Consider the following 25,293-nt stretch of genomic DNA (forward strand, 5'->3'; position numbering starts at 1 on the left):
ATTGGCAAAATGTACACTGATGACAATGGAACAGTAACTGTTTTCAGTTGTTGGTGAGGGAAAGTTCCAGACCCTTTACTAATTGTTGAACATACTGCTCAGTGTGACCGCTATTTCCAAGCGAATATCATAACCAGCATACATCTACATGGATACTCTGCTAATCACAATTAAGTGCCTGCCAGAGGGTTCACCTTCACAATAATTCTCTATTGTCCCACTTTCTAACAGCACAAGACCCGATTTTCCTAATTTTATTATGATGATCGTTTCTCCCTATGTACGCGCCAACAAAATATTTACGCATTTGGGGGAGAAAGTTGGTAATATATTTTGTGAGAAGATTCAGTCGCAACGAGAAACAGCTTTATTTTAATGGTGCCCATCCCAAATCCTGTATCACTTTTGTGACAATCTCTCCCCTATTCCGCAATAATACAAAATGGACAAGCATAGAGTAGGCAGCCTATTTAGTAGTTCTGTTAAATTTTGTAAGTGTTCTACCAACAAAACAGTCTTTGGTTTGCCTTCCAACAGCATTTTCTGTGTGTTCTTTTCAATTTAAATTTTTAATAATGGTAATTCCTAGGTATTTACAGCCTTTAGATTAGACTGATTTAACATGTAACCGAAGTTTAATGGATTCCTTCTAGCACTCATATGGATGGCCCCACACTTCATTATTTAGAATCAACTGCCAATTTTTGCACTCTTTGATATCTTTTCTAAATCATTTTGCAATTTGTTTTGATCTTCTGATAACTTTACTAGACAATAAATGACAGTATCATCTGCAAACAACCTAAGAGAAGGCTGCTCAGATCGTTTCCTAAATCGTTTATATAGACACGAAACAGCAGAGGACCTATAACACTACGTTGGGGTCATTCCAAGTTAAGTGACCTAAGGGTACCCACTCTACCATCTCCACTTTTGGTGAAATTTTTACAGGATGTCCATATAGACCTTACCTGACGCACTGCCAAATTACAGCTTCATAAGTAGTATGGTGGGGCCACTAGCCACCTTTTCATATAGGCTCGTTTTTTGACACGGTGACTTAAATGAATGAATGATCAACTTTGATTTACCATTACTCAGGATCTAAGAGACCTGTTTTGCTGAAACTTTGTGATCCTGTTCAACTTTTTGGGTAAAAAATCTTAGCTGTAACACGAAAGGTCAAACTGTGGTAAGTTCATCATAGTGTGCTATCAAAGTGGCTCATAAATCTTGTTGTACCAGATTTTGACTATACTTTATTGCCTTGTATCTACTGAAATAATAACTTTCTGAAACTGATACTTTAGTTGTCTGCAACCTGTCAGCATGTCATGAAGCTCTGCAGGTGGCATCCAGGTTGCTCAAATAATAACTGAGTTATCTGAGCTCACCTTGTCTAATCAGAAAATGCTGTTTTTGTTTTGGAGACAGACCATTTAGTGTCAACAATGGAGTTTGGTAACATGCTTCAACAATCAGTCTGAAGCACACTGTTGTGTAGTGAAGAGTGTTCATATGACGTGTGTGCCTTTTTGAATGATGTAAAGTGTGTTGTCATTACTGGACAAACATCTTTTTTCGGTAAATAATTATTTCAAGGTAGGGGGTGACTCTTTAGAAATACTGATCCGGTTATTTAATTTTTTTCTGTTGTATTCTCAAGGAAGTTCCCATTATGTAGGATTGTGTAATATTTTTCAGTTGGAACTATACACCACTTCTACTTTATCTAATATTGAAACAAACAGCAATTGGAAGCATAAATTTAATTGTAGTGTAATGGATGTGAACGAGGTTTCAGGTACCACGTGTCATTGCCCTTGCAGATAATTCTGAATGTCATCTGAAAACACACACACATCGACAAGGCATCATTCCAATCAAAGAATTTTCAATAGAGCAACAGAAATTAATAAACCACAGAAGTGAGATATGTCTTACTGAAAAATGCACAAAGCAATACTTGTAGACAAATATGACTTTCTACAGATATGATCTTGTAATCCTGTTGGTGCAAAGAACCATTCTGTTAAAAAGGGTTCACGGATTGTCAGTTTGGAAAAAGCAAAACAATTGCAAGCCGTGACTAAGAGCAATGTGAAACCTGGCCAGATGATCTGACCAACTTGCAGAAAACAATTTTTAGCAAAGAAAGCAGAAAAATCACAGTCAACTTCAAACCAGTCGAATTGAAGCATATCCAGAAGTATCAATCGATTGAAGTCTAACTGCTTCTGGGGCCTCCCCTCTAAAATTTCAGAGAGTATCAAAAACGGATGTGAAAGGTTACGCAAAACAAAAAATAAGCGAAGCTCAAGAGGCAACTGCGAATAACATTGCTGCTGCTGGATAGGTGAGCAGCGCAGTACAAAAACTTCAAAAATTTTCTGAATCTCTGCCACCATAGAAATACTTTGGCACCTCAGCTGACTGGAACTTTTTTGCTACAAGCCATGGAAAATCTCCATGTGATGGAATTGGAGGAACTGTAAACCCTGGCAGCAAGAGCAAGCCTTCAATGACCAACTGAGGACCAGATTTTGACGAATGATTTGTTTACATACTGTACAAAGAATATCAGAGGAACCCAATTCATTTTTGTTTCAAAAGAAGACATTGAAACATTAAAAACTGAGCAGGAAGCAATGTTCAAAAATTGCTGCACAGTATCAGGAACAAGGGAGAATCACCATTTTGTGCCATTAAATGAAAAGCAAGTTTGTATTAGAAGAGTATCCAATGACAATTTTTTTTTTTTTGTGGCAAATGTTGACCAAAGTCAAGCAACAGTTTCATTCAGAAATATTACAGCCTTACAATTGGACCAATGCATTGCCTGTATAGTTTGTTGTTGTTGTTTTCAGTCCAGAGACTGGTTTAATGCAGCTCTCCATACTACTATATCCTGTGCAAGCTGCTTCATTTCCCTGTACCTACTGCAACCTACATCCTTCTGAATCTGTTTAGTGTATTCATCTCTTGGTCTCCCTCTATGATTTTTACCCTCCGCACTGCCCTCCAATACTAAATTGGTGATACCTTGATGTCTCATAATATGCCCTACCAACCAATCCTTTCTTCTAGTCAAGTTGTGCCACAAGCTCCTCTTCTCCCCAATTCTGTTGAATACCTCTTCATTATTTATGTGATATACTCATCAAATCTTCAGCATTCTTCTGTAGCACCACATTTCAAAAGCTTCTATTCTCTTTTTGTCTAAACTATTTATCATCCACGTTTGACTTCCATACATGGCTACACTCCATACAAATACTTTCAGAAACGACTTCCTGACACTTAAATCTATACCCGATTTTAACAAATTTCTCTTCTTCAAAAACGCTTTCCTTGCCATTGCCAGTCTACATTTTATATTCTCTCTACTTCGACCATCATCAGTTATTTTGCTCCCCAAATAGCAAAACTCATTTACTACTTTAAGGGTCATTTCCTAATCTAATTCCCTCAGCATCACCCGATTTAATTCGACTACACTCCACTATCCTTGTTTTGCTCGTGGTCTTGCGGTAGCATTCTCACTTCCCGCGCACGGGGTGCTGGGTTCAATTCCCGGCGGGGTTAGGGATTTTTCCTGCCTCAAGATTACTGGATGGTGCTGTGTCGTCTTCATCATCATTCATCCCCATTACGGTCAGAGTACAATGGTGCGGGTCTCCCGCATCATCCCCTATGCTCCTCGGAGTATGGGACACCACCACCACCACCACCACCACCACCACCAGTATATATGATGGAAAATGGTGGATTGATAATGTGTCTGAAGTTTCAGAAGAAGAAAATGATGTTTTAGTCAGTTTCACGCACCCCAATGGACCTGCACATTCATTCTATTGCCCAGCTAGGCTGGATGCTTGTTGGATTCCAAACCAACACATTATTTCTGTCATTCCAGTTCCATCAGCAACAAGAACCAGTTGACATTATAGCTAGTTAGAATCAACTGTAATTGCTATTAGTAACAAATTTCAGCAAATGAATTAATAAGAACTGAAATATTTGGCTTGGGAACCATAAAGAGTATGACTGGTGCATGTATTTTTTTAATGTAATATAAATGTAAGTTTATTTGGCAGAACAAGATTTACGGGCCACTTGGATAGCACAGTATGATGAATTTACCATAATTTGACCTTTTGTACTACAACTACACTATTGTACCCAAAAAGTTGAACAGGATCAGAAAGTTTTCAGTACAACAGGTCTCTTACATCCTGAACAATGGTAAAACAAAGTTGATTGTTTATTCATTTCGGTCGCAATGTCAAAATATGAGCCTTTATGAAAATGTGGCTAGTAGCCCCACCATACTACTTATGAAGCTGTAATTTGACAGTGCTTCATGTATGGTCTATATGTACATCCTGTAAAAATTTCATCAAAATTGGAAATGATCGAATGGGGAGCTTGTCTAAATTTAGGCCACTTGACACAGAATGACCCCTTGGGAAATGTCAGAAATCACTTACGTTCTACTCGATGACTTTTCCTCAATTACTATGAACTGTGACCTCTCCAACAGGAAATCATGAGTCCAGTCATATAACAGACAATACTCCACAAGCATGCAAATTCACTACAAATCACTTATGAGGTACATTGTCAAAAGCCTTTTGGAAATCCAGAAATACAGAATCAGCACATTAACTCTGCTACTATTCTTAATTTCAAACACTCTGGTACTATTCTTAATTTCAAACAGAAATGTTGCCATAATGACAAGACATCCACAATACCACCACACTAAAATGTCTGTGTTCTATGCTTGTAACCCTTGTTGCAACAGCTAAAACAAGCAATGGAATATTGTGGCTATATCTCTACAATGGTTCAGCCAAAGCACCTACATGCATTGGAATTTCAGAATAACAGCTGCACTAATGTCTGAATGTTAAGTGCATTGTGGGGAGTGGGGAAAATAAGAAAGTTCAGAAAATATGAGGGAGTGAAGAAAGAAATAGCTACTGAAAAGAATGTCGAGATCAAAGAAATTAATGAGAATTAAGACCAAGTGGTAGCGGGAACCAAGGACATGTAATGCCAGTTCCCATCCACAGAATTCTGAGAAACTGGTGTTGTGGAAGAATCCATATAGCACATGTGAAAAAAGTCACCAATGTCACTGCTCTTACGTTGTAGAGCATGATCTGCAACAGGGCATTGTTTCCAATGTACACTTTTCTGTTTATGCCAATTCATTCATCAGAACTGATAACTTGGTGGTAGTCGCACCAATGTAGAAAGCTGAACAGTGTTCACATTACAGCCGGTACACAAAATGTGGCTCTTCCTTTTACAGTATTTGTTACACCAGTTACAGGGTTGGTAACTGTAAAGCAAGCCTTGCAGCGAGGTGGTTACAGGGGTAGGAGCCACAGCGTAGGGAAATGGGTGCTGAAGAAGCAAAGGTTTCACTGCGACATTGTAGGGACTGGGGAAGTGACTGAAAGCTATTCTTAGTGTGATGGCAACATATCAGACAGGATGCATCTCATTTAAGGGCATCATTTTAGGAACTCTTAGCCTATCCAAAGTCTCCGGTTAACATGTGCAAGCCCAGGATAGTAATGACAGAAGTGAACTCTTAAGGCCTTTTTAAGGGATCAGCAGCAGTGCCAGGATAGGATCTTATGACCCAGGAAATCCGTTTCTGAACTAGGCTGGTGGGGTAATTCTTACCGGTGATGGCAGAGGTGAGAATGATGGTGTATTGCTGTAAACAGTCTGCATCAGAACAAATCTGACTCTAATGCCAAGGCTGTATGGGAGGAACATTTGACATGGAAAGGATGACAACTAGCAAAATGTAGGTATTGTTGTTCATTAGTAGTTTTAATGTGAACCGAATTATGTGACCCTCAGTGAGGATGAGGTCAACATCACGGAAAGTGTCACAGGATTCATGAAAGGAGCAAGTGAAATTTAATTGAGAGAATGTATTTATAGATTCCAATAATTTTAACAGGTCAAGTCTCACCTGAGTCCATATGGCAAAGATGTCATCAACGCATCTAAAATAAAGCATAGGCTGAAGGCTTGTAAATCCCATGGAAGTTCCCTCCAAGTGAACCATGGAAAGATTTGCGTAAGAAGGAGATGTCCTGGTTCCCATGGCTGTACCCCTGATTTGTTTATCTGCCCCTCGAAGGTCAAGTAGTAGTTGGGAAGTATGAAACTGATCAAAGTGACCAGGAAGGATGTCATAGGTTTGTGATGTGGTAGGCACTGGTTGAAGTAATATTCAACAGACAGACAGACCATGTATGTGGGGGATGTTGGTATAGAGGAAGGTGGCATCAATGGTGAGAAGCAAAGTGTGTGATGGGAGTGGGATAGGCACAGACGTCACACAATCTGGGTCAGTGCTTAACAACTCAGTGATTTTGAGTGTTAGTATAACTGTGCCTTTTCAGGCACAGATTCAAGATCATAGTAGTAGGTAGGGTTGGGAAGGGATGAGAGATGTGTGCACACTAGGTTTTCTGTGTGAACACTGGATTCAAGCCGACTGTAACTTTTAACATAACATAATCAGCTGTAACAGTGATCTTGCCTGGTTAAATCATACTAACTCATCATCATGCAACTCCAAACTTAACTTTGCAGTTCAATCCCCAAAGGGAGGATTTCTATCTGTTTTCTGAAAAAGATGGATCTGCAAAATGTTCAGTATGTCACAGAAGACTGAATTCTTTTAGGAAATTTAACTTGCAGTGATGTTTTGTCTCTTACCAAGCAGAAGAATATGGAAGTGGAAATTGCGGTGGGCCTGATCATGCAAAGGAAGTTATTAACTTAAAAGGAAGCTATCTGAAGATAATGAAAGTCAACTGAGTCTTCTGGATTAAGTGAATTCCAAAACTGGTGCACCTTCATGGTTGGTGATTTGATAAAAGAACCTACAGCAGCTGCAGATGATCATTTTTGCCCTTCTCAAACAGAACTGTTTTTGATGGTGCTGTCCAGCGCCAGTTGGCAAAATATTTGTAAAGGTTTTGCAGCATGGGCTCTAGTTCTGGACAGAACCTTTTCTATCATGGGCACAGCCCAACTTGCCGTTTTTATTAGAGGCATTAATAAGAAGCTTGATATGAGAGTGGAGCCCCTCTACGTGATACACATGAACATTACACAACAGGAAGTGCTTTTTTAAGCTACATTGAAGAATGTGTTGACAATATAGGATTAGCTGTAGAATTTTTTAATTTCTGTGATTACAGATGAAGTGTCAGCGATGAGAGGGAAGAAATCAGGGTTTGGTATGCTGCTGGAGGAGAAAATGCAAAAACTTCCTGAGCTGAATGAATCAGGAGCACTCACTGTACAATTCACCAGAGACTGTCTCCAAGAAGCACTAATATAAAATATGAGGAATGTTGTTCATACAAGCGTCATGTAAGCAATATGGACTAAAACATTAGCAATTTAAGAACTTCCTGAAGATACTGAGAGCCAGTAAGATAGCCTGCCTTACTTCAGTGAGGTCTGCTGGCTTAGTCATGGCACATTATTAAATCTGTTTCTTGTCTGTCAGATGAGTTAAATAATTTGCTCTGGATAGCAAGAGCTCTTGTCGAAAAGTGATCTCATTCTCAGCAAATTTAACAAGCTTCTTTGAACATTTCACTACAGAATAAGGATCTGGTGATTACTCATTTCATAGACCAAATATGAGCTTTTGGGCGAGTCTTCTGGAGGAAGGAAATCCAGCTCATTTTCCAAAATTATTGTTCCAGCAAGATGCTGTTGTTGACAAACTTTCAATGCTATTCACATATTTTAGTTTCCCTTAATGAAGAATTTGAGCAATGTCTTCAAGATCTGACGGCATCGAACATGAAAACTGAACATGATACATTCTGATTACTGTAAAAGCAGTGTGATTCCTGTCGATTTTGCTGAGATACACAAGTAATAGTAACACTGTTTCATTTTATACATGGGAATGCATTCATTAAGCCACAAGGATACAATGATCCTGTAAAGTGAACTCAATACTGCACATCACAAGGTGGTGTGAGACAGCAGTCCAGCAAGCAACCACACAGCTGTTTCTGATACTGCGGTAACGCATGCGTGTGTGCTAAGGCAAGCGCACTGGCAAACCCACAACACCCTCTTCCACACTCAGCTGTGCCTCGTTGTCGATCATTTTGTTATTCTGATCTGGCTGTAAGTACAGCATCTGCCATCAAGATCCCATCCCTGTAATACAAACTGACCTGTAATCCCTCCTTCAAATCTCAGGCTCCTCTCAAGGATTAACACCTCAATCCATATAACTTCTTATCCAAACCAAAGCACATATCTCCACCATTAACATTGTTCCTAAGGTCTGCAAACCCGTTCATCCTAGCCATGCCATAGTCGCTGGCTTCAAAGCACTCACCAAACATGTATCTGCCTGCAACCTACAGTGCAAAGATATCCCTTCTATATCAAAGATACCAACCACTTACCAGATAATTTGAATCTGTACCTGTTCCACTCCCATCACACACCTTTCCTGCCACCATGGTTGCCAACTCCCTCTATAACAACACAACCCGTGTACATGGTCTTTTTGCTGCTGAACATTACCTCAACCATAGCCCGCCTGATTCCAGACCTACAACATCCATCCTACTCATGTTGACTTTATACTTGCCTTCACCCCCTTTATATTCGAGGGGCAGACATACCAACAGATCAGGGGTAAGGCCCTGGGAACCATGACAGTTCCTTTCTATGCAATCCTTTTCACGGGTTGCTTGGAGTTGGTTCTCCAGGGATTCACAAGCCTTCAGCCCCTGGTTTGATTCAAATACATTTGATGACATCTTTGCCATAGGTACTCAGGTGAGGCCAACCCATCAAAATTCCTGGGATCTCCAAATACATTCTCCCACGTAAATTTCACATGGTCCTTTTCCGAATACCATGCCACTTCCCTCGATGTTTGCTACATCCTCAGTTCACATTGAAACTACTAACAAACAAAAGTATTTAAATTTTCACAGTTGCCATCCTTTCCATGTCATGCCCTATGGCTCCTACCCTGTGACCATCCTCACTGTTAGATTTGTCCTATGCTCCCTCTTTCGCAATCTATTGCAGCCCTGTAGGTGGAAAAACATACTATCTAAGAAAGAGCCACTAATGAAATGACACAGTGTACCAGCTTCAGTCTATTACACTGTACAACTACACCTAGTTATAAGTCAGGATGAATGGATGTAGACAGGGGGTGTAAACTAGCAGCACACAATATCCTCTTGCAGAGCATGCTTTACAACATGACCATGGTGATTGTTTCACCATACGTGCCATCTGGATTCTTCTCCCTAACACTAGTTTATCAGCAATCTGCAGGTGGGAACTGGCATTACATGTCTGGTCTGACAACTACCTCACCTTACCCTATGGTAATTTCTTCAGTCTCAGTATTTAGTGTCATTAATTCTTCCTGTTTTCAGTCCCTTTTAGTTTTCTGACAAGTCTATCTTTCCCCCTCCCCACCTCACCAGTCAACAACATACACTGCCCTCAACTTTTTTTGTCAGTAATCTCCATCATATTTATTACTTGAGGTGTAGCACATTGTTCCATTTCTGCCTTGCAACCAAATTAAAGGTGTTTATGTAAAACCACTGCTTGTGTAGTTAATACTTAGATAATTTTCCATGTTGTGCACTTTGATTTCGATTTGTGCAGGGACAATGGGAGATGCATGAGCACAGGCCACCCGCAAAGAGTGGTGCTGTGGAAAGTCCCCACCTGCTGTGGAGGTGGCATTTACAGTTTGGCATCACAGCTTGGTTGTTTTTGAAAGCACGGAACAAGTATGTCTGCTGCCAATGTTACCGCCTGCAGAAACAATTGAAAGAAGCTAAGGAAAATGTCATTCTCTGATGTTCTGAATAATAAATGATTTGTCACCAAACGAAAACGTTAAATATGATAACAACCAAATACAGAATAGTTCTTTAAAAAGTAGTTGCACCATTTCATAGTGAGTTAGTGTAGATGTGAGCCATTACAGCCTTTCACACTCTGCAGATGAAGAAGGTAACTCAGTACAAGAAGTGGCACAGCATAGCAGGTCCCCTGCTTCAAAGAACTAAGGAAAGGCAACCGTCTGAAAATAATCAAGTTGAAAGTTAGCGAGAAGAGTATCACAGGGCGACATATTTGATTCTTTTACAACCAACAACATGAACCCTTTAACATTTGATGCCCTGCCTTCCAACCTTAAACTCACGTCTTCAAATCTTGTCCAGTGCAGTCACCAATCACTCTTTCCTTCTCATTCCATGTTTTAAGTCTCCCATGATGACTTGTGGATAACATTATTGTAATTCACTTCATTTCCTAAACCTTGCCAGTTCTCTTCCTTTATTCCTCTTCCTTCCCCTTCAACTGTTCCGTCAGAAGGAGCTACTGTCTCTAAAGCGTGCACATTAATTTAACTTTTAAGTATGTGCCCCTCTGCTGCCACTTGGTGAGGAATTTTCATCAATCCAATTCTATTACAACACAAAATGTGCAATTCTGCCCTCTTCTCTCACCAAACAAGTGCCTCCTGTTTCCTCATAGACTCCTTTGAGAGCACCAGAAAGAGTCATTTGTAGTGCACAGATCAGGAACAGTGCATTGCCTCTGCAATTGTTCCCATCAAATAACCACCTCTGATTGCTCATTACATTATACATTAACACCAGAGCTAACTGGAGGGAGCACACTGGTCTGAAGCCACCTTACTTGCAGGTTAACCACATCCACCAGTTTTGACAGTGGTGCATTCATCATTGTCTATTTGTCTCCTAAGCAGGCAATAGTTCTGTATATCCATGTGTACAACCGGTTTAGTAGTGGTCAATGCTAAATAAAAAGCAATGCAAAGACAATGTTCCACACACACAATTTGAATGATACACTGACCCTTTATGTGAGCAATTCTGGTGGGCAAAACTGGTGCAGAACAAAATTGTTTAGGCACAGACAAACCTACACTCTTTCCTTCCCACCCCTTTATCAAACTATCTTTTCTGTCTCCCACGATCTCTGAGGAACACAGCTGTTTTGAATTAACACTAGCAACTTTCTTCAGAAGCGAGTCACTTATTGTCACCTCTCTTGGCCACTGGTATCAATAATTTAGCCGATCTTACAGTTACCAACAGTTATACCATCACAAAAATGATATCTAGGTAATACCTACCCACAGAAAATGTTTATAGCGACTTTGCAGTTTCTAAAACATCCACAAATATCTTCTCTATGCCACATTAATTAATGTCTGTCAGTATGTACCTAAATGACAGATTGCTGCTGCTATAATATACAAACTGATGGAATGCAAGCAGTGGTCAGTACAAAGTTATCCTGGAAGTTTCTACAACTGTAAAACAGTTGCACAGTTAAATGGCACTACAAAAGCATATATAACAGAACAAACAGCAAAAACTTATTTCCACATACCTTCACTTCATAACACACTTTCCCTGATGTAAAGCCATATGAGGCTCTCGCTCCAGCCCAGATATAACCAAAACCTTGTTCGTGCATGGGTGTGGCAATTGTGAAATTTTCCTTGTCTATGACAATATTCAAGTCAGAATCATCTGAAAGAAAAATATTGCAACAAAATAATTCTTCCAATTCCACAAGCCATTTTGGCAATGCCAAATAATTTGTTATGCACTGAATGAAAGTGAAAAAGTGTGATTCTTCCTTTACTTTAAAGAATGCAGAAAGTAACTAAAAGATAGAAAAATATAGAAAAAGTTCTATAATTGAAGCTGAAAGGTTGTGCTAAAATCAGTTACTGAAATAGAAGTATAAATGCCCTTGCATGGGTATTATTTTCCTTCATACTGCATACATATGAATAACAGGCATCCTTATATGTGAAAAATTACAATGACATATTGATACTATCAGCAATGTGCCAACTTCCTGATGTATGGAAACTATGCCTTAGCATGGACTTCAAACTTATCCTTAAAGGAAATGCTTTTATTACAATAGTCACAAGGCATTGCAGAAGGAGATGTTCAGGTTCTACTCTTAGTACGAAATTCAAGTTCTAAACCACGTTTAATAACTATGGGATACATAGTGCTGAAGAGTAATTCTTTCCGACAGCTTTCCACCTTACCTGAAATACGTGATTATGATCAGTAATCTTGAGGAGAAAAATGAGATACACTTAACCTCAAACCAACAGTTTGAAGGGCACAAAATTCTAAATCAATATACAATTAATATTTAACAAATATGTCAGTACACTTTTAAACAGTGAAATGTATTATTTATTATGGAAAGGATAGATTGCTGCTCTCCATACTGATGACATGTCGAGCTGCATGGCAGACGAGGACAACAAAATGACTGTTACACATTCAATCTATCCTTTTCATGGTACTGACAGTGCATGTTTAGTGTTTCACAAAGCAATTCCTTCTAGAACTTAATGAAAATTAAGTACTTGCCCTAAAGCTCAGTGATGGGGAACAAGAGTTGCAGGACTGCCAATTCATCAATATTGAAAGGTTTTCTATAGCTATTTCCTGCAAGTTAAACTATCTGGCCTTACATTTCCTTTGTAATGAGCTGCTTATATGGCACAAAGTTCATTCTCAGCTAAAGAACCAGACCATTCTACTAAGCTAAACAAATGAGGCAAGGAATGTTATTACCTAAAGGAAAAATAATTTAACATTAGAAGAGAGCTACAGTTGTGAATTTGGGATAATATCTACATTGATGGCCAGGCATACAATTACTGCTTTGTTCACTCCTAACATCTAACAATCCAGGACATGCATACATTTATAGCGATATCCATATCAACAATGCCATAACGACACCTACCCACTTCACAAGCAGCAATCATAACAGTTATAGCAACAGTTTATTAGGCACAGCTATCTATGACAGAGGCTCCAATCTGGGCAGTTCTGAAAAGCTATTGGTGGAGGGGAGGATCCAGACGTCTCAGGTACTGAAGCAACCGTTGAAATAAACGGTGTCATGTTCAGCTGCATGTTTTACCACAGGGTGGCCAACTTTACTCTTGGTCACATTTTGGCAGTGGCCATTTTTCCTGGCACCCAGCTGGTTGGTAGTCACACCAATATAAAAGGCTGTTCAATGACTGCAGCAGAGCTGGTAAATTACACAGCTTCTTTCACAGGTGGCCCAGCTGCTGATGGGATGGGATAAACGTGTGACAGGACTGGAATAGGAAGTGCTGTATTGGTCATGTCTTGCACCTGGGTCTTCTGCAAGGTTATGATCCTTGTGACAAGGGGCTGGTACTGGGATTGGGAGTGGCATAGGGATAGACTAACATGATGTGGAATTTCGGTGGGTGACGGAACACCACTTCAGAAGGGGTGGAAAGTATGTTGGTAGGATGTCCTTCATTTCAGGGTATGATGACAGGTAATCAGAGCGCTGGTGAAGGATGTGGTCCAGTTGTTTGTCTGAGGTGGTACTGGTTGATGAATGGGACAATCCTTTGTAGTTGGTTCTTGGAGGGGGGGGGGGGGGGGAGGGGGGGGAGGTGGAGATTGGAGGGACTGGGGGTTTGAGGGGAAACTGCACAGGAGATCCATTTGCAGACTAGGTCTGGGGGATAGTGTGCCTGTCTGAAGCCATTGGTGAGACCTTCAGCATACTTAGCAAGGGAGTTCTTGTCACTGCAGAATCATCATCCCTGGGTTGCCAGGCTGTAAGGGAGGAATATTTTGGCGTGAAATGTATGGCAGCTGTCAAAATGCTGGTATTGTTGTTGTTGGGTTTCATGTGGAGAGAGGTGCGGATGGAGCCACCAGAAAGGTGATGGTCAAAGTCTAGGAATGTGGCACACTGGTTTGAGAAGAACCAGGTGAAGTGGATGAGGGAGAAAGTGTTGAGGCTGCAAAGGAACAGAGATAGGGTGTCTTGGCCTTAAGTCCAGGTGGTGGTGGTGGTATCAGTGAACCTGAACCAGACTTGAGTTTTGCTAGGAAGGTCTCCTCTAGATGGCCCATAAACAGTTTGGCACAGGATGATATGTGGGTGCCCATGGCTGTGCCGCAAATTTGTTTGTATACCCTCCCATCGAAGGAGAAGTAGTTACGGGTTTTAGGGATTCAGGAGGTAAAGGGGTGTGGGGATGATGTAGAGTCGGTGTCTTTTATGTGGGAGGCTAGATTATGGGCAGTAGGTTGGAGGTGTTGGTCAGCGAGAGCCGAAATTCTTACAGTGAGGGCACAATAACGAGCCACAATGTGGTGTCCAGGATTGTTGGGCTTGGTGATTTTGGGGACCATGTAGAAGGTGGGGGTGTGGGGTAGGATGGGGAGGGAAATGGTTTCAGAGGAGAGTTTCTGGGAAAGGCCTAAGGCTTTAAGCAGGGACTGGAGATTGTGTTGGACATGAGGGATGGGATCATTGTGGCAGAGTTCACAGGTGTAGTAGTCAGATGATTGGCAGAGGTCTTCTGCCAGGTACTCACTGCGATTTGTAACAGAAGTGGTGGAACCTTCATCTGCAGACAGGATAATATCAGGATTTGTTTTGTGGTTATGTATGGCTACTCTTTTTTTCTACTGAAAAGTAGTTCTGAGGAAGAGACCTGGGGAAGGATGATGAGGCTAAGTTCACTACTCCACCTATAGACTCCACCAGAGTGATCCCATCCCGATAGTCCAACAGAATCTGCAATCCATGCTTAAAGCCATAGAGCCTTCCCAGAACCTCTCTCCTGAATCCATTTTGTTCTTCACCCTTATGATAGATGCCCCCCCACACACACACACCTTCTGCATGCTCCCCAAAATCTACAAACCCATCAATCCTGCATGTCACATTGTGGCTGATTATTATGTCCCCACAGAAAGAATTCACTGACCAGCACCTCCAACCAATTACCCATAATCTAGACTCTCACGTCGAAGACACCAACCACTTTCTGCACCGACTGTCCGCCATCCCAATGCCTTTATCTCTTGGACACCTACTCTTCACTGTTAATACCACCCCCTCATACTCCAGCATTTCTCTTGCGCATTGTATTGCCGATATTGAACACTACCTTTCCCAACCTTCTCCAGACTCCAAACCCACTGCCTCATTCCTCATACACCTAACCAAGTTCATCCTAATCCACAACTACTACTCCTTTGAATTAAAGGTATACAAAGAAATCTGCGGCACAGCCATGGGCACCCTGTCCATGCCAACCTGTTTATGGGCCTTCTAGAGCACACCTAGTTTCCCAAAATACCAAACCCCTAGTCTGGTTCAGGTTTACTGATACCTTCATGATCTGAACTCAGAACCAAGACTCTCTTATCTTCACTCCTTCACAACTTCAAGACCTTCTCTCCCATCCGTTTCACTTGGTCCTCCTCAACCCAATGCGCCACCTTCCTAGATGTTGACCAACTTCTGTCTGACATATCCATCTGCATCCTGTCCACATTAAACCCACCAACAGTACCCACATTTCGACAGCTGTCATCCAACAGTACCCGCATTGCAACAGCTGTCATCTGTTTAACACTAAAAATCCCTCCCATACAGCCTGTCCACCTGGAGTATCAAAAACTCCCTTGCTCTGTAAGTCGAGGGTCTCACCAAGGCCTTCAGAGATGACACTATCTCCCACACCTGGTTCACAAACAGATCTGCTGTGCCAATTCCTCTCACCCCCCTCCCAGAACCACCCACTAAGGAGTGTCCCTCTCATCAACCATAACCATCCCGGCCTGGAACAGCTGAACCAAGTCCTTCCCCATGGCTTTGATTACATATCATGCGCTGAAATGTGGAACCTTCTACCCAAAATACTTCCCATTCCTCCTTAAGTTGTGTTCTGTCACCCACCCAACCCCCATAGCATCCTAGTACATCCCTATGCTACTTCCAGTCCCAGTCCCAACACCTTGCCACAAAGATCATAACCCTGTTGAAGACCCAGGTCCAAGATCTGCACAACCCACCCATCCAGCACTTTGTATTCCAGTTCTGTCACAGGTTTATCTTACCCTATCAGTGGCACCTGTGAAACCAGCCTTTTACTTTACAGCTGTGCTGCAATCATTGAACAGCTTTTTATATTGGTGTGACTGCAACCAGTTGTCTGCCATGGTGAACAACCACTGCCAAACTGTGGCCAAGAGCAAAGTACTCTACCCTGTGGCACAACATGCAGCTGAATGTAACATGCTTGCCTTTAATGGCTGCTTCACTTCCTGGGACGTCTGGATCCTCCCCTCCACCACCACCAGCTTTCTGAACTGCCCAGATTGGAGTTATCCTTATAACACATTCTCCGCTCCCATAATTATCTTGACTTCAACCTACAGTAACACACTGTCCCCACACCCTCTCCGAACAGTTTCCATCTCCTCTCTTATCTCCCCATTCTTGTCTTCCATCCTCTGTTTGCTACACTGTGCCAGTGCACCCATCCATATTTCCCCACTCCTCTCTTTTTTGCTTATTTTTTTCCCTGCCTCTGATCCCCACACTATCTCCTGTCTCTTTGATTTGCATCGAGTGCTGATGGATGAGTGCTGTCATTAAAAAATACTGGATGAATACAGCCTGGGTAATTTGTGTGCCATGAGTTATACTGCCTCAAGACATATACACAGTTTCTAACTGTATATTACTTGTATTAAACATTTAATGTAAGTTTATACCTCTTGATGATTAAATTAATACGACATTTTAAATTGTTAATTTGATTGATAATTATATGGAATGTTGAAAATCAAATTCTTATTGCTGCTGTAAGCTGTTAGAAAGGCAACCATCAACTTGGACTTTGCAGAATTTTAGCTGTACACTATGGTATTTGCAGAAGTTTAGGCTGTACTTTTCCTGAATTTTGGCTCGAAAAGTCATGGTGCGGCCAAAAATTGAGATTTTCCCCCTCTCAGATCATAAGACGTCAATTTCAAAATGACATGTACTCCCATCTTCTGGATAGAAAAATTTAATAAAGCAGCTGCTCTGAAAACAGGAAAGTGACTTTGGTTTTCAAAAATGTCAGCTTGTCCGTACAACTTATTCACTTTCTAAAGAGCCACAGTACTGCGACTGATGTGAATTAGTGGTTATAAACTGAATAGCCTCAGTCGGTACCAACAGCTCTTTCAGAACTGCAAACATAGCCAGCCTGTTAGCAGAGAACAATGTGTTTAACACATCTCTGTGCTCCTAAACAGAAGCTGATGTACATAACACATGAGTTACAAATCACAGAAACATTATATGTATTTTAATTTTATATGGTTTAAATTTGATGTATTTAAAAAACAATGGAAACAGTATGTAGGAGTATCAACAATGTAGGAAAAGACAGATTGCTACTTACCTTAAAGAAGACATGTAAAATTGCAGACAGAAACGATTAAAAAACATGCATAAAGGTTTTGGCCATAGCCTTCAACAGCAGAAGAGAAGCACACACCATTCATACACACAAGCAAGCACACCTCACAACATGAGCACCTTGGTCTAGAATGCAACTATACACTATCATTCCGTCCCCTTCCCCGTCCCCACCAGACTGCTGCTTGCATCCAGTGTGAGATACTGGAGTTGGTGGTTGTGTGCAAGAGGTGTGCTGGCTTATGTTTACGAATGGAATGTTTCTCTCTTTGCAGGAGGAGGCTATGGCCAAAAGGGTTATGTAAGTTTCTTTTATTGTGGCTGTCTGCAACTTAACGTGTCGTCTTTACGGTAAGTAACAATCTGCCTTTTCCTAAACTGTAAGTATTAAGTGAAGCTACTCTTTGCTACAACAAAATACATTCAGAAGCATCACACAATGGAGCAGATTTACTCTAGACTATAAGTTTCACCCAATTCAAGCATAATCATTTCTCAGCCTCACCAGCATCTGATTCTTCACCCTCACTAGATAATCAAAAACGCTACTCAGTCACTAACACCAACTAGCTCATCTTCAAATCCATAAGATTATTGGAAATTTCAGGTTTTTAAAACTTTTCATGACAAGTTCTACTGATGTCAACCCCAAAGCAGCCAAAATCCAGTGGCACGTGTCTGACACGAAAGCATATTGTGAATGACCTCTTGGCATCACAGTTGCATCGTTCATTATGTTACCTCCATAGAACTGTGTTATACTAGCATTGAATTAATGATTAATAATCACACCCAAAGGCTGCAACAAACTTATGTCACCAGGAATAATCATTAGATAACAGTTTTTTACTGTCAGGTTTTATTTCACTCAGTCACCTGTGTGCCAGCATAAACTATCCAGCACAAACACTGATTTTGAGTGAAGACGAGCTCCGGGGGGTTTATTCCGCACTGCTGAAATCCAGTCTAGGACCAGTTCCTCTGTCTTCCACTCACTGCTGTGGGCTCTTAAAATGGTATCAACTGCGAAGGTTTCTTCCTTAGGGAGGGTTTTTAGATTAAAAGCCATGTATGACACCAATTTTTGTCAATCAGCTGTAATGTTTAACATCACTGTGCACAAATACTTTTCAGTACCACATTTACGTATTTGCACACTACATTCCCGTAAGTTATTTACTGCAATACTTCCGGCATATTGAAATCGACCTGAATTTTGTCTGGATTCCGTATCTGGGAAAGTACATAATTTTTGCATCAAAGTTTGATTACATAATGCTGAAAAGATACCAGGCTGTTTCCTTAAGTCTGAGGCAGTTTTTGCACAGTTTTAGTTCTGCAACGCACAGATTATTTCATTGCATAAATTACCAGACTCACCCAAATGAAACTAAACTCTGTTGGCAAAAACTTTTTTGCATGCTATCTTGCAGCCTTCAGTTTGAATCATTTTTGTTGTAACGGCATAGAAACATTTCCTATTTTGAATTACAAAAACAAGCAAGTCATTTTCCACATCTGGAAAGTAGCACTTTTGTTCTCGAAGTGCATATTGACTTTTTGAGATACACTACCAATGAATAGGTTTGTGTTCTTAACATCAAATCTGCATTCAGCTTTCAGTATTGTTTTTTGTAGCTGATAACTTGAAGTTCAAATTTCACTCTTTCACTAGTACATTCCTTTCCATAGTCACTCACAAACAAAAGATCAACTTTTCTGTCACCCTCAACTTCCTTACACCTCCCGATAAATCTGCTGCTTTCATGACACTCAAGTCTGGTGCAGATGGTTTGCCACCTAGTGGCAGAGCAGGTGAAGCTTAAGATTTTAGCGTAACGATTCTATTCTGCCAGCAGTTAACCCAGGAGTTGGAGAGGGAGAGATGCAACTCAGAGTACTGTCTAATTTAACTTTCTCCTAAATTTAGTAGTGTGGTTTATATTTGAGATTTACTTTTTGCTATAATCTCGTGTCAAAAGTTGAGGTGTGGCCTATACTCATGCAAATACAGTAATATATATGGTTGTGCTCGTGATTTTCAGATTTTCATCACCCCCCCCCCCCCCCCTCCATCTTCTTTCTTGTCTGTATTAATGTTTTTTTTTTATCATTACTGGCAATTGTTTTTGCGTATGTCCTTTCAGGATGTTTTATCCCTTCTTTGTAATCAGTAACCTTCACCACTTCACTGCTTTCTGATGAATTTCATTGTTGATTCCCTATCATCATGTTTTCAGGTCTTGTTTGGTATGCAGTCGGTAATTTGATCTTTGAATACTCTCGTGTTCCAACATTCTCTTATGCACTGCTAATGAATCCTGCTTTCAGAATTTAATGTTTGTCACATTTTGTTTGACCCTGTATCTACAAAACATGAGAAGGGCAAGTGTGTCATATCACCACCTCCCTATTCTCATTTCCCACCCTTTGCCAATGCACCTACCCATCTTTCCCTGTTCCACTCCCCCCCCACACATCCCTGCCCTACAATCCCCTGACACTGTGCCTGTTGTCATCCAAACCCTGCACACTCCGCCAGACAACGTTCATCTCCCCCCCCCCCCCCCCACCTGTACACTATCACACCTTCCTCTTCCCTCCTCCAGACTGCTGCTAAGATCCCATGTGATAATTGCATTCTGGCCCAAGATACTGGAGTTGGCAGTCATACATGCATGAAGGTACTACTTTGGTATATGAAAAGTGTGTGTGTGTGTGTGTGTGTGTGTGTGTGTGTGTGTGTGTGTGTGTTTTGCCGATGAACGCTGTAGCAGAAAGCTTGATGTACATATCTTAATTGCAGGTTTCTGCAACTTAACATGTCTTGTTTGCAGTAAGCAGCAATCTACCTTTTCCTACACTTTCGATATTTCTACATAGAGTTGCCACTGTTTCACTCCTAGGAAAATTCACACTGCTGTAGTACAATTTAGACTGAATGTTTGAGGACAAACAAGACTAATACTTTTTGGAATTGTAAAAGTGTTGCTCAGAATTAAGTTTTCTGTTCCATTAAATCCATCATATATACTGTATGAAAAGAATATGGATCACGCAACTCAAAGCTAAACACAAATTTTCACTTCTTGTAAAGAGTACAGCACATTAATGTGAATGGGAATTACTGAACGTTGAAATGAAGCTGTGTGCAAAAGAGCAAATGATTGAGCTCACCCCCCACTTGAGAGTTGTGGACTATTGCTCCAAGAACATTTTAATCTTCATGTCAATCATACACTGAGGTAACGTAAGTCGTGAGAAAGGAGATGTGCATATACAGATAGTGATAGCATTGTTTACACAAGGTATAAAACAGCAGTGCATTGGTAGTGCTGTCATTTGTACTCAGATGATTCCCATGAAAGGATTTCCTAGGTGACTATGGCTCCACGATGGGAATTAGCTGACTTTGAATTCGGAATCCTAGTTAGAGATAGATACATGGGACATTCCATTTCAGAAATTTTAATTCAATATCCTGAGAGCCACAGTGTCAGGAGTGTGCTGAGAATACCAAATTTCAGGCATTACCTCTCACCACTGACAATGCAGTGGTCCATGGCCTTTTCTTAACGACCAAGAGCAGCAGCTTTCGTGTAGAATTGTCAGTGCTGACAGACAAGCAATACCGCATAAAACAACTGCAGAAAACGATGTGGAACATACAACAAACAAATCTGTTAGGCGAGTGTGGTGAAATTTGGCATTAATTGGTTATGGCAGCAGATGACAGATGCGAGTTCCTTTGCTAACAGCACATCATCACGTGCAGTGCGTCTCCTGGGCTCATGACAATATCAGTTTAACTCTACACGACTGGAAAACAGCGATCTGGTCAGATGAATCCCGACCGCAGTTGGTAAAAGCTGCAAGTACGGTCCAAGTGGCACTGTGCAAGCTGGTGATGGCTCCATAATGGTGTGGGCTGTTTTTACATGGAATGGAGTGGGTCCTCTTATCAAAATGAACCAATCACATACTGGAAATGGTTGTGTTTGGATACTTGGAGACCATTTGAAGCCATTTAATGGTGGGCTTTTTATTGATGACACTGCACTACGTCATCAGGCCACAATTGTTCGTGATTGATATGAAAAACATTCTGGGCAATTCTTGTGACTGACTTGGTCACCCAGATCACCCAACGTGAATCCCACTGAACATTTATAGAAAATAATCAAGAGGTCAGTTGGTGCACAAAATCCTGCAACAACACCACTTCTGGAATTATGGATTGATATACATGCAACACGGCTCAATAATTCCGCAGGGGACTGTCACAGATTTAGTAACTTCATGCCATGACAGGTTGCTACACTACACCAGGCAACAGGACTAAAGAAAATTTTAGGAGGTATCCATGGCGTTTGGAATCTCAGTGTGTATCTGACAGCATTAGTCATGATAGCCTTAATGTCATAATCAGGGTAGGGCGTGGTACACTATTTTTTTAATTTAAGGAAACAGAACCTGTCCACCTGCATCTACTAGATATTGGGTGTGACAAAAGAATTTACTGTTTAACAAGCTTTTTAAAACTTGGACACACAAAGCACAATTACATATAACGGAAAAAGAAATTAAGAAAATTTTGGCTTCTCAGTAAGAAAAAATTTCTAGAAATAGAAATATTGACATTCAACAAGTGCCTGAACTTAGAGATCTTAGTGTTATATCTGGAGTGTGGTTGTGATTTGGGCTACAATCTGGACAGAGTGAAACTCACATAACAAGAAAGTAGAATAATTTGCTGTGGACCCCTACAGCAGGAAATCCAATATAAAGTATCTGCAGACATGCCAACTTCGAAAAGTGAAAAATCAGGAGAAGTTTAGCGGTGTAATATTGTAAATTACAACACACCCCTGACGATTAAAGTTGCAATAATGCAATAGCTGTAACAACTGAATTACATTTGCTTTATTATTTACTATAAGCGAGGGGGGAGGGGAGGGGAGGGAGGGGGGGGGGGGGGGGTAAATGGGAGGCAAGGTTGAAATTGTCGAGTGGAGGGGCGGGTAGTAAACCTAAATATTTTCCCTCTGAAACATTTATCCCTCTAACTTCCCCCTAGGCAGCTTAATTCTCCCTAAATTTAGGAGGAAATCCCCAACTTGGCAACACTGCCTTGTAGACACAACAACGCTAATCACTTCGCTTGGAACAACTATAGACTACTACATGTCCACGATAACTTTACGATTGCGCTGGTGGTACCAGAAGTGAAGGAAATTGGCACTAGTTGAAAGATATTCATTTGTCTCCAAACGCTGACAACGATAAGTTCCTTACTTCCTTGTAGGCGCGAGCTACGCCTACTGCCGCCCCCAATAGCCACCGCACAAATCTTCCAAGTTAACATAGACAAGTAGCAGCCATACCTTGTCATCCACGAATATATCGAAGGCGCAGGATTTTCAAATAGTAAGGAAAGTATTGAAACTGCTCTGATAATCTGGAGATCGATCTTCACGGTCAGGAGATCGGGAGGAAGAAGGAAAAATCGGGAGTCTCTCGCTTAAATCGGGAGAGTTGGCACGTCTGTATCTGGTATAAGAATACACAAGGAGTTTGTATACAGACATGCAGGAGGAGGATGACAAAAAATAGAACAAACGGCGCAACTTAGTAAGGACAAAAGTACGTGCAAAACAAATAAGTGCACTAATGGTGAATGACTTGGTGTTGGGAATGAGTCACTCATTTATCACTTCACTGAGTTCAGTAAATCAAAACAGCACAACTCTACCACCTAATATGACCATACACAGATATCTTATGCACACAAGGACTACCTGCATTTACAAATTTGAACAACACTTTTCAGCATCATCTATTACTGTGACCAGCTACTCCTTTACTAATGTATTCAGCAATCTTCCCTGTACTAACAAAAGCACACTATCACTCGATACGTGCAGGAATAACTAAAGGCTTCAACAATTCATTTTTACCAAAGCTTGTATTAAAAATATGGGCTTAATGTATTTTCACTCTTCACAAAACAACTGCCTGTGCCAAAATAAGACACAGTATGTACTCACACCAACTAAGGATCACAGCATTTTCATCATACTCCGGTTCATCATCTCTACGCTGTGGACCACCTGCAGTGAACCCTCCCCTGAAAGAAGAGAACAGATAAACAACAACATTATCTCAAATTTCTAAATTTAATTTTCAGCTATTATAGGGGGGGAGTTATGACAACAATGAAAATATATTTTTCACTAAATCAAGCTTGTGTACTTTGCATATTAACACTCTTACACAACGAAGAGAATGTAGTCAACTACTTTTAGTATCCTGCTTGTTTCTGAATCCAGTTCCTCACTCTTTGCCGATTTAATTCAGATACACGCTATTACCCTTGTTTTACCTTTGTTGTTGTTCACCTTAATACATCTTTTCAAGAGACAGTCAATTTCTGGTGCTTTATCGTCTGACAGAATTACTATGTCATTAGCAAACCTCAAAAATTTTATTTTTTCCACCCAAAATTTTAATTCCCTTTCCCAATTTCACCTTGTTTTCCCTTACACTTTGCTCAATATACAGGTTCAATAATATCAGAGACAGGCTATTACTGTCTCACTCCAGTCAACTATAAATGGATTAGAGTAACAAAGTGATGAACAGCGAAGCAGAGTTGAGGGTGGAAGGGGACGATGTTTATGGTTCGCAGGTGCGTGTGCATGCAGCATGGCTGCCAGTGCATGTGTGCACAGTATGGCTGTAGGTATCAAAAACTAAAATTCTGTACTGACTACCTTCTTCATACCACCTTTTAACATACGGTATTGAGTTCGATTTACAGGATCATAAAGCAGTTGTGGCTTAATGCATGCACTCCTGTGTGTACAGTGAATCTATGTTCCTATTATTTGTATATCTCAACAAAAGCACCAGGAATTGCACTGTCTTTTACAATAATCAGAATTATTCACATTTAGTTTAAGTAATTTTTATGAAAGGAGCACTGAAGTGGATCTGCAGTGTTCTTTTGCTCATCTAAATACAGTAGTCAACATTAAAAATAATATTAGCTGCTGAAGTACTTACAAATCACTGTAGTGCGCAAATAGTACATTATACTAGTGTGGATGGGTATTCCTTAATAACATGAGATTTATTGGGGAAATGTGGTACAGGCCATTCAGTCAAAAATATGAAACACCAACACAAAAAGATGGTAAAAGCCACTTAATTCAGAATAACGTTCGTCCTTCAACACACTCATTCTCTGTGCTATGGTCTGTGGAAGAATCTCTGGATTTGCCAAGGATATTATCTTCCCAATACTACTTTGTACACTCCACTTTTCCATGCTTCCTTAACAAACATTTCTGTCTGGTATACAACGTTACTCCTCTTCTCTGGCATTACTTGTGGCACTGCATCCCTTATAGTTCTTGAATTTCTGCTACAGTAAAGCTTTTGTTATTTGTTGGTATGGAATCTTTGATCTACACCCAAATCATTTCAATGGCATTGTATTGACAGTGGCATGGTGGAAGTCTAAGACCCCTGTTTCTACGTTCTTCAGCAGACTCATCTGCAACACTATGAGCTTTTTGTCCTCCACTATTTCCAAGAGTTCTGCTTTATATAAATTGTACTGAACTTTCACAAAGTGGTGTTCAGACTATTCAACAATGCAGAATTTTTTCCATTGCTATTATTTGAGCTTTATCTTCAGTATGAATAGTATGGGGAATTATCCATTACAAAGCCACACAGCCAACTTACAGGGTGTTTCAAAAATGACCGGTATATTTGAAACGGCAACAAAAACTAAACGAGCAGCGATAGAAATACACCATTTGTTGCAATATGCTTGGGACAACAGTACATTTTCAGGCAGACAAACTTTCGAAATTACAGTAGTTACAACGT

At 40.6% G+C, this 25,293-nt stretch overlaps 1 protein-coding gene across 1 annotated transcript in view; it reads right to left on the minus strand.

Annotated features, from left to right (window-relative positions):
• LOC124776978 (heterogeneous nuclear ribonucleoprotein U-like protein 1) overlaps window positions 1-25,293 on the minus strand; it is a 127,269-nt gene that overhangs the window by 72,555 nt on the left and 29,421 nt on the right. The window contains exons 4-5 of the mRNA XM_047252218.1: window positions 23,442-23,521; window positions 11,482-11,624 (exon numbers count right to left, since the gene is read on the minus strand). Of these exons, the coding sequence (XP_047108174.1) occupies window positions 11,482-11,624; window positions 23,442-23,521 (223 nt within the window). The remainder of the gene's footprint in view (window positions 1-11,481; window positions 11,625-23,441; window positions 23,522-25,293) is intronic.

Source organism: Schistocerca piceifrons, chromosome 2 (genome assembly GCF_021461385.2).
Source record: "Schistocerca piceifrons isolate TAMUIC-IGC-003096 chromosome 2, iqSchPice1.1, whole genome shotgun sequence".
Classification (NCBI taxonomy): Eukaryota; Metazoa; Arthropoda; class Insecta; order Orthoptera; family Acrididae; genus Schistocerca; species Schistocerca piceifrons.